Here is an 11,322-nt window from a genome sequence, read left to right on the forward strand (position 1 = left end):
ACAATCCACCAAAATGTGAAATTTTATGACGTGAACTATTGTTCTATTGAAAAACGTCGAGCCATCTTGTTATCGCAGATGTCGACCAGTTAGAGCTAAAAACCAGGTCAATCAGCATCCAATATGGGTCATTTCATATCTGCTCTTTGAAGTTTTATTGTTGTTTCTCTTCATGCATCTACTAACATCCAATTCAATATGTAGCTAAGCAAAAATAGAATTATTTTGAATTAATTTATCTCCCCCGAAAAGGCGTCGCAGCCTCCCCTTCGGCGCTAATGCTAATGAGTAATGCAGCAATTCCATTAGGACTGAAATAATAATTATTATTTGGTTTAGATTTCATTTTCATTTCACGGCAGCGCCATTTATAACAGGCAATTATGCACAACCAATTAGCCGTCGGGACTGAATAATTCACGCGCAAAAAAAAAAATAACGGAAACGATTTGTACGCTGGAAAATGTGTCGAGCTCAGTCTTGCAATTCGAGTGCCGATGTACAGAGTAGAGCACATACTTTTTCTGGATGGTTGAGAATTATAAAAAATTGAATGTTATTCGTCTAGAGTAAAGAAAAGGAACCGGCGGCTGTTCCTCATTCAACAGATGAGACATTCTTTCTTCGGTGATTTCCACTGAAAAAGGTAGAACCGGCAAAAAACCGAGAGATCGAGGACGCAAAAAATGAAGTCACGAGCCGAGCGCCTGAAGCTATACAATTAATCACTAATGACCATAATCAGACGACTTCCACTTCTGTATACTGTTCGCGAAGTAATCCCATTTTCCTGTCGTCCTGCGTCCTCCTGCTGGCTGGAGCAGGAATGATGAAAAATTCCACTGAAGCATCTGGAAATTCCTATGATTAATGATCCCAGGCCAGCGTCATTTTCATTCATACGGCACCGCCGCTGCCGCTGCTGTCATTGTTGTTGCCCTCGAAGCGCGAAACCTTTTCCGTTGCAGGTTTTTGCTCCGCGTTTTTCCTCCATGTTGCCATGTCGCTGTTTTTATCTGCTTTTGCGAGAGATATGCCTTTCGGCTCAATCCATCAAACTGATCGGAGTAGGGCTCGCAACACTAGCAACAGTACCTTTGCCAAGCCGCGAGCACGAACACAGACGACGACTGAAACCAGCGGTGATGCCGTTTCGAATCTCAATTTACTCAATGTGCCAAGAGTCTGACCTCTTGACCTCATCTGGTGAGCAAAATAAAAACCCTTTTCCATCAGCCTTTGCAGTCGTTATCTTTGTTGGGGGTAAGGCGTGGGAGGAGGAAACACCACAGAAAGCAAACAAAAAATGTTCCCTGACTGACAAGATGAATAATCGATTCCGGTTTTCCCCCGCTCTCACGGCGAACCAAAACGCCGTTCTGACTCTTTTCGCTGGTCGGTCGGTTAGTTTGGCAGGTTGGTGATAATCCGGCTGGAAATTCTCTTTCATTTCCTAGGTTTCACGCTCGGTTGCACATCTTCCGACAGGTTACCCCCAACACATACACACAGATACAAACATACCAGCCGCAGAGCCGAGCCTGAATCGCTTCTGCATGTAATTTAGATTCGCTTTGTGGGAAAACATTCTGCTCCGTTTGAGGCCAAGGCTAAGCTTGTAGCGAATAACTCCCAGCATTAGCCCCGAATAGGAAAGAATAACCGGAAGGCAATGCTCACGTGCCATCCGAAATAATGGTAAATATCGGTGCAGTTTATTGTCGTGATACACCTCCCCCTGGGTTGGATGCAGTCTTCAACGAATCGAGTCTTTATTTACCCTTCGAGAACAACCCATAATCGATCGAACGATTGAACGTTAAGCCCACGAGCACAGATGTGATTCTCCATACGGGAAGCTGTATGCTACACCTTCCCCCTACCAAAGAATGGCTAGAACGGAGAGAAAACTATCGCATTTCCCACTGAGTTGACAAACACGTCACGAAGTGGGTGGAATTTTTCGGTGGAGACTCGAAGGGTGGGAGACATGATTTCCATAGAGAGTGGGATTTGAATCGGGATTTTATCAGGGGCGAAATGTTCTTATGTACCGTCACGTAAACTGAAACCAATTCCTTTGGGGCTGACGTACAAGAAGAAACACGACCATCCAACATTGGGCTATATATGAAGGATACTATACCCTAAAAAACCATCAATTTGAGCTCCACTGCACAGCTTAATCAGCAATAAAGTGCTGCAATTTCTTTGCTTTTTCACCTTCACCAAAAATTGAAACAAAAATAGGCACCGCCATAATTCACCGTGACACCGGGCTACTGTTGTGAAAAGCGGACCTTTTACGAGATTGCCATATTTTTCACGACCGGGAGCAACGTCTGTAGTCAGCAACATTCATGGCACCAGCTGTGTACACAATCCCAGTCAACAAAATACGGCTGAAAGACTATGTACTCACACGGCAATACGGAGACACACAAGCATAGCCCAGCCGCCAAGAGCCAGAAAAAAAAAAATCAAATAAAATGATTTCGTTTGTCACCCGGGTTGCAGAGGAAACAATGTCATGAATCTTGCCCGGGTTAGGGAACAATGATATGTACTTCCGGCGGAAGAAGCAAATAAATCCTGGCTGCCGAGTACTAGCCGGGTTGATATGAGTGCTGATTTCGGGCGGTACAACAAATGAACTTCGTTTGTTTTCTTTGACGAACTTTTACAGGATGAAGAAGGAGAGAGTCTAAATTAGGTCAATCATATAAACTTCAAGTTTTGATTTGTTGTGGGCGAGAGGTGTATAGTTGAATCGAGTATCACGTACTTGTATTTTCAGTTTATTAGTGGAATTCAACGAGGACGTAACATGCAGTACATAATATACAGTGCGGCAGGAAAAAATGCTGAAACACTCAAATTCTTGCCATGTCACTCGTCATTGTCAATGTATAATCTTCTATAACTCATTTCTCTTAACTTAATCGTACGCTGCTTTGAAGTCTATGACCAGATAATAAGTCTACGAGTGGAATGTTGGAAATTCATCGAGAATCAAGGATCTCGGCATTGAGAAGAGTTATAATAATTGCTACAATCCAGGCGGTAGCCTTTTCTGTTGATTGGGCAAATAAAACCGATTTTGCAGAGTTCGGCGGTAATGCCGTTCTTCCAGCTTCCTTGCAGTTTCTCAGCTTTTTCATTGCTTTTTGTACTCTGTCTATAGATGGTAGATTAAGAGCTTGTCCTTGATTCTCAATATTCAACCTGCACCTTTCGATGCCTCCCTCTGCCTCGCCGTTCAACAGCACGCTAAAATTTTGTTTTAAATGCCTGGCCACTTCTGATTTATCGGTAATCAGGTTTCTTTCCTTGTCGTTGCGCATTACAGGGGCTGACACGTTTTGGTTGCTGATTCCGTTGATCTACTTGCATCGTGCCTGAAGAAGCAACTCCTCGCCTCAGTCCACAGTCTAAATTTAATTGTAGTCGATTCCGGGAGATTTCCTGAGACGAAAAATATCTGGGATCACGCCTTATTTCGCATTGGGAAGTAAACTCGTTGGCGCTAGTTCGTTAATCAACGAGTGGTAAGTTAGGAAGTTGCCTCCCCGGGCGTCTGTGATTGGTACAACAGTGGTGAAACAAGATCTCAAAAAATAAGCGAAAATAAAAAAATAACCTTCTCGATGTCCTCGCAGTTCCGCTTCAACCTGATCAAGCCATCTGGCACGTTGGGTTCCTCTATTCCTGGTGCCGGTGGGGTTCTTGAATAGAACCGATTTTACCGCACTGACGTCCGGCATCCTCGCGACATGCCCGGCCCATCGTAGCCTCCCGATCTTCGTCAGGTGTACAATCTCTCCAAGTAGTGCCTGCAGCTCGTGGTTCACCTACGCCACTCTACGCTTTCGGTTTGTACTCCACCAAATATTGTCCGCAACACTTTTCATTCCAATAAGGCCAGTGCGCGTATGTTCTCCGTGAGCGACGTTGGACCGCCTTACTTGTTTTATTGTCGGCGGTTACCAGAGATCCCAAGTATACGAATTTCTCTACTACTTCGAGCTCAGAGCGGGGGCATAGTGTGGTTGGTAACGTCTCCGCCAACCACGCTCGACGCCTGGGTCCGAATCCCACCGCCGACATAGGTGTCGATGGTTGTGAGGTGGCGTGATCCACTCACAACCAACCCAACTGGTCTAGATCCTAGCCTGGTCTAGAATCCTAGCCGACACCGGGAGATTTTCTGAGGCGAAAAACTTCTAGGATCACGCCTTCCATCGCATGAGGAAGTAAAGCCGTTGGCGCCGGTCTGTTAATAAACGGGTCGTGAGTTAGGGTCCTGGGTGTGGAGTCGCCTCCCTGGGCGTCGGTGATTGGCCACAACAGTGGCGGAACTAGACCGACGGAAAATAAGCGAGAATAAAAAAAAAATACTTCGAGTTCGTTACCGTTCATGACCACCGTCAGTGGGAGGCGAATGTTGGTTTCTTTCGAGCTTTTTTGTTTCATGTACTTGGTTTTCGACACATTTATTTTTAGTCCAACTCTTCTAACTTCCACTTTTAGTCTGGCGTAGATTGCCTCCGCCGTCGCTGAGTTTCTCGTAATAATGTCCAGGTCGTCGTCTCTCGTTGATCGCATTCCAATCGATCACGCGATCCTGCATTCTGTCCATAACACAAAAACCCTTTCCCAGCTCGTTGGTTGCTCCACCGCTCTGGTAGAACTGGGCTTTGCCTCCACGGACTTTCACGATGCCGAACTTGCGGGGTTCTAGCTGCTCAAGCAGTCTCCATGCCGAATGATCCGAGTTATATTTTCTTGAAAGTTCGTGGTGTAGTTGTTTGGGTAGGTTGCCTCACTAAGGCCACGCTACCGAGTCTTGTGAAGGGGCTGCCATCTTGGGTATAGCGTTCGAGACAGCACGTTTCTTTATTCAGCCGCCCGCTCCGGGACAGACGCTGTTATGAGTCGCCCATAACCTGGGAAACAGACGCTCAGAAAAGCTGGGTTTTCCTCGAGGAAGTCAACCCACCTCCCCCTTTTCTGTCTGCATACGACCGAGGTTCCACCAAAGGTTGATTACCATGACCATCGCCTGGTTACTCGTATCCCGGCTGGTACCACGGTGCCGGCCTCCAAGTGTGCTTTCGAATATTGGGGTGTGCAAAATAAATACTACGGATATCCGTGCCTCTGGCTACAGAGAAATAGATGAGCCTCAAATCATTATCGTAATAGAATGGAAATTCATTACGGGATGGAAAAAGTCTTCCTGCCCGACCCTGTTATTCGCCACTGTAGAACACATTCTTCAGTTTTCGGCTCCGCACCCCCTGGATACCTGCGACCTCTATATTAACCTTCCGCAGCTCTCTAGCCAGAACACCAGCGCGTGTCAGATTTATTCCTAGTAGTAATTCATATTCGGAATGCCACCTTGCAAGGGCTGCGATACCAAATCTTGCGACGGTGCTGCCATCTTAGATGTAAATGGCGATACATCACATTTCATGATTCACACGGTGGCTCCGGGTCAGACGCTGTAGAACGCCGCTCCCTATATAAGGAAACAATCGCGTTTGACTTTCTTTATTATTCAGCATACGATCTTATTTTCCGCTCTGGGATACACTTAAGTTACTCGTATACCAGTTGGCACCTCATGGAGGCTAGGATAAGAATTTCTGAACAGATTGGATGATCGCATTAGAGTATCCAGTAGGGTGGGGAATCGTTATATGGAAAAAACGAAACTTGATAGCAGAAATCCAGAACCTAGTTTTTTTGTTCTGTTTGGGGCCACAAACAATCCTGAATTGCAAGTCGATTGGTTTTGTCTCCGCTTGGCGCATTGCATTTTAAATTTATATGGAGATTTGTATGGAAAAACCAACGTTTTTGCATTTTCCATTTTAAAGAGCTCAAAATGACTCAAACCATAGGTTTCATGACTTCAAACGGTAGGTTTTTTGATGTCTAACAACTTGGCCGAAGACACTGAAGAGCTAGGGTGGACCAAAAAAATACTAGAGCTGTTCAAAGTTGAGTATGTCGAAATTTATGTTGTTTATTGTTGTTATGTGCATAAACTCGTTACGACATGTTACTTCTGATGGGAATCCTACTGACGCCGGTACATTGGTAATGTTGGCAAAAAAACAAGATTTTCTGCATTTAAATCGACATACTCAACTTTGAACAGCTTTAGCTCTTCTTGGGGACATTCTAGCTCTTCAGTGTCTTCTGCAAAGTTGTTAGGCATATGAAATACTATACTGTAACATAATATAGTGCATTATTAGAGCATTATTGAGCTCTCTAGAAAGGTAAATGCACAAGAGTAGGTTTTCCCATATAAATTTTCATACAAATTTGAAATGTAATGCGCCAAGCGGAGACAAAACCAATCGACTTCAGGTAAGTTTAGGGTTGTCTGGGATCCCAAAAGGAACCAAAAAAACTTAGTTCTGGAAATTCGACCACTTTTCCCCACTTTAGTATCCAGTGACATGTGTTCAGTCATTAACCAACCAATTAATGACATAGTCAATTGAAAAAAAGGTTAAACTAATTGTTCACCTGCCTTCGTAGTCCTCGAACATTCTGGTAATATATCTTAAATTGAGCTGAATTGTTTCAGGTTGTAAGTGTTGAGGTTTAAAACGTCATCTCTAAATAATTACTGTTCGGGTCAGAATTCAATTTCGGTGGGATACCCATGGGCACAACTGAGGGGGGGGGGCTTTGTATGTCTGAGAAGAATGTCGATAAAAACATGGTCAATTTGGTGTGTTGTACGTTGGTCAGGTAATCTCCAGGTGATTTCGTAGATGTCCTCTAGGGGAAAGAAGTTTGCGGGAATCTGCGAAGTTGACGCATAACTGATCACAAGCTTAGTTATGTCTTCCCTATTGATCTGAGCATTCATTTCCCCAATGACGATGTAAAAGTCTCTACGCGAGCAGCTATCGCAGGGTTTCCCCAGCTGTGCGTAGAACGTTTCTTTGTCTATATCGGGTCGTCCTTCGTGAGGGCAGTGAACATTGAGGATGGTGTAGTTGTAGAACCGGCATTTTATTCTCAACAAACACAACTTGTCGCTGAACGCCTGCCACTTGGTCGCACGAACTTGGATCATGCCCAGCTCTATAATGCCGGTACCCAGCTCATTGGTTGCTCCGCCGCTCTGGTCTCGCGACGGGGCTGCCGTCTTGGGTTCATAGTTTAACCGTCCGCTTAGGATCAGTCGCTGTTTGAGTCGCCCCTATCCTAGAAAACAAACGTTCAGACCAGCTGCTCTCCAAGGAGAACAACTACCCCTTCCTTGTCAACATACGACCAAGTTCCCGCCGAATCTCCGATCTTTCCTTGGTTGCCCATATTCCAGTCGGTTCCACGTGGAGGTAGGGATGTGGCATTATGTCTTGGACCACACTGGGGTTTATTCATGCCAACTAGTACGGGTGTACTGCTGATACGCACTGCCCAGCCGTTTACCGAACGAATAAGTGTTGCTGAAAGAGGTTGGCGTTGACGCTGTGGTCAAGATATTCAATGCATCTTCAGAGATTCAATCCCGATTGAAGTGATTTTTTCTACAGTTACGACACTATTTTATGCGTTTTTAAATAAGCGCATTTTAACTCTTTTTCTCTCTTTTTTAAAATGAAATGTATGAAAACTAACCGCCCCTAGAAATTTTCCCTAGTTGCGCCCATGACTGTTTCGGAAGACCTTTGGGTATCGGGAATCGCAGCGGTTGAACGGGGGAGGAACTGGGTTGGTCGTACTTATTTCGAATTCGGAAAATTAAACAGGAACTAACTTAAACACTGTTATCTTTATTACACTTTTGTCACAAATAATTTACTTTCACTAACTTTTTATAACACCTTTAATGAAGCTTTCGTAGTTCTTGTCTCTCGTAAACACTTGAGAAAAATACTGAACTCATTTGCGTCGATCGGATCTCTTTTATAGCACTGATGGCTTCTTTCTCGAATCTTCAGAAACTCCGAACAAAAGGATGTTGTTTACTTCACGTGTAGTCAAAACACGATGCATCGTTTTGCGGCTTGGAAAAAAAGATAATCGGATGGAAGCAGGCAGCACTCTCAGCCAAGCAACAGATTATTACGTTGTTTCGTGTTGCATATTGCAGCTGTGCGGCTGGAAGAAAATAAAATTCTGTTCGTGACGGATTTCATCCCAAATCGTCTTAAGGATTGGCAGCACCCTCTCCGAATCGGTTGAAACTTTTTGGGTGTGAATACATCACCTAATTAAGCATCTCTGCATACTTACTTTTTCCAAAATTAGTCTAGACTGTCTTCTGAAAAGGGCGAAACTTGTTTTGCCGATTTTTTGTAAATCAATGTATTTCAAAAACGGTAAATTCTACAAAAAAGTGTGGGAAATTGTCTGAATTTTCATAAAAAAATATGGAAAAAATTATGTATCAAGTCCTACACTGAAAAAAAATGCAGTTAAAAAACAAAACATCGATTTAAAAAAAAAATGGTCATCTCCGAATTGGCTAAAAAAATTTTTGGTGAAAGACAACATTGTTGGCTACATTTCGTTCATACATCGCAACTTGAGCATATTTAAGGAAAAAAATTTATTCTCAAAAATAATAAATTAAAATGCAAACTGAAACTAAGACTATATTATTTTTTCAGTGTAAAACAACCTGATAGAATAAAATACTTCTGTGATATCTAACTCTAATTGGAGTGGTCTTCCTGAAAAAAAAAAGTTCGAGGTATGACCAATACAACTTTTAAAACACCTGCTTTATGAAATTTATTCATACAAAATTTCAGTACCCCAAAATGTTTATCGAATTTTTTCGTAACATTTGGGCACCATTTGAATGTATGTTGTTCTCAAAACATCTAGGTATTTTTTAGCTGTCTCAATGTCGAAATATTATTACTCAGTACTTTTTTCTGGGTTATCTGATAATTTATTCAATCTCAAATTGGTTATTTATTTGCTAACTTTCAAAAGTAGAAAAATAGCCAATTCAAAACAAATCCTTACGGCGAAGAAACGACTATAATTCATGCACAATCAGGCCATCGTTCCAAGTTAATATTACTGCCTGAGGACAGATAATGAAGACCCCGGATGACAAGCATCCGTGGGTAAATCATGTGATGAAATCGACAGCTAATAACGTGTTACATCACCTAACCATCCAGAGGTGCCTTTCACAGTTTGCTAGGCCTTCACTTCATGCCTACATAAATTCCTGGCGGCACGAGATGCATGATAGGTCAGCAATTCTGGGTCATAAATTTCTCGGTAAATGACTATGCGGACATAAAAGTTAGCTTCCACAGCGGACGATAATGTTGGCCCCCGAATGGGAAGCAAATAGCGTCATTAAGCCATCGTAATCAGGATCGTTACAGGGCATCGTTTGTCACTCATTTCGCTATCCAAACGTTTTTTTCTCTTACGCAAACACATAACAACATGTTGATGTCTCAAAATTGAGAATTTTTCTAAAGAAAAAACAACTTTTATTACGCAGCTTTTTTGCCACACCATGAACAACTGCCGAATTCTAGTCGACGTCGACTGCAGCCGCTACGAGGACGATGCCTTCTCGCTGTTGGATAAATCGGCCGAAGTTAACGTGGTCAAGGACCTCAAGTCCTCCACGGTGGCCACTTTCGATCAGTAAGTCGTGTTACTTTCTCATTTTTACAATGGTGTCGGGATTCTTTTTTTTTTTTGTTTGGATTACTAACCACCGCAATTCCATCTGCTCCACAACACAGAACCAGTTTCCCACATCTGAGCACCTCTTCGCGTACCCAACTAAAGCAGCAGCTGCTCCGGGAGCAGCTCAAAAACTGCGACCGGAGCCTGTCCCCGATGACCTCGCCGTCCGTTTTTTCCGTTCAGCTTCCGCTGGAAAACATGGACATCGATTTGCCGAAAAAGGTGCTCCAGGTAGAGACGCGGTTGGAGAACCCAACCCGGTACCACGTCATCCAGAAGCAAAAGACCCAGGTCCGGGAGTACGTGACCGCAGCGCTCAAACTCACCAAGCAAAACGTCCTACGCGAGGCTACCCACTCGCGTTTGCTGATCCTCGCTAAGCTGTACGATTCGTTTATCGGCAGTAAACCGGCGAGTGGAACAACACCGAACCGGCCGACAACTCCGTCCGCTACGGTGACTGGAACGGCAGCCGTCGGCGCAACACTCGAGCAGCAGCAGGAATGGCGGCTGGAAATGAAACTGGCGGCTCGTTTCGGCAACAAACTCTACCAGACGTTCATCGACGAGTTCGACTACATTCGGGATCTGCTCTGTCAGATTCGGTTCGAGATTCCCAAGTGGGTCTTCGTGGTGACGGAATTCGAGGGCGAGATTTCTTCCTTTCAGAGTGCGAAAGCCGCCGCTGGAGTTGAGGAGCTGTTGCTGAAGCAGTCACTGAGCAACGAGAAGAACTCCAAGCACGAGAAGTTCATCGAACCGGAGGTTCGCGATCGGATCAAGAAGGATAACCACAACTGTAGTATGTATCGGTGGGTCGGGCAGCTCTTGGCGTTGAGCTACACTTGTTATAACGTATGTTGGATTGTAATGCAGCTAGAGCCCAAAATTCGAGAAATGCACATCGAAATGATTTCTTTTATGGTTTACTGTTATTGTTTTCTCTGATACATTAAGGGAATTTGACTCGAAAACAAGATTGTTTTTTCTTCCTAGTTTCTTCCTCGGTTTTTTTTTACCAGGTAGAAGGAATGCTGATTTTGGCGATGATGGGAATGTACTACAGCTGAAATTGTTGGAGTTTCGGTCTAAGGAAGTGTCATCCACTAAAAACCAATCCCTATGCTTTGAGCTGGATCTTTCATCATTCCTCCCTTCTGTGTGGGTGTATTTTTTTAACTCGTCAAAAGCTAGTCTTGTGCTGTGATACATTAATTCAATATTAGTTAAAATTATTCTATTTGATTAAAACATTTGTAACGAATGTAGAGTCTCTAGTTTATTGATATTTTGTGAAATTCCAAAATTGGGTAACATGTTGATGACTTTTGGAAGCCAATTGACGGCGTTTTGATTTTTCCTGATAATATTTTTACAGAAATCTGATTAGGTACGTATTTCCAATGTTCAAGACATTTCCAAAAAAATCGATGTTATCTGAAAGAACCTTTTACAAACCATGTTTTTCATATTTTTGCCATCTTTATCATAAGTATGTAACATTTTTGCATACAAATTCAATTTTATTACTATTCCGATAAGTATTTATAATTTCATAATCATTAGTAGTATATATATAATAAGTTCATGCCTTCAACAATCATTAAACTTGGTCTTCTC

General features: G+C 43.2%; 1 protein-coding gene across 1 annotated transcript in view; it reads left to right on the forward strand.

The window, feature by feature from the left end:
• Nucleotides 1-10,970, forward strand: part of LOC129717927 (transcription factor E3-like) — a 50,150-nt gene extending 39,180 nt beyond the window's left edge. Inside the window, exons 3-4 of the mRNA XM_055668215.1 lie at nt 9,509-9,657; nt 9,759-10,970. Of these exons, the coding sequence (XP_055524190.1) occupies nt 9,524-9,657; nt 9,759-10,650 (1,026 nt within the window). The 5' untranslated portion in view covers nt 9,509-9,523 and the 3' untranslated portion in view covers nt 10,651-10,970. The remainder of the gene's footprint in view (nt 1-9,508; nt 9,658-9,758) is intronic.
• Nucleotides 10,971-11,322: the final 352 nt, after the last annotated feature.

This window comes from Wyeomyia smithii, chromosome 1, assembly GCF_029784165.1.
Source record: "Wyeomyia smithii strain HCP4-BCI-WySm-NY-G18 chromosome 1, ASM2978416v1, whole genome shotgun sequence".
In the NCBI taxonomy this organism is placed as follows: Eukaryota; Metazoa; Arthropoda; class Insecta; order Diptera; family Culicidae; genus Wyeomyia; species Wyeomyia smithii.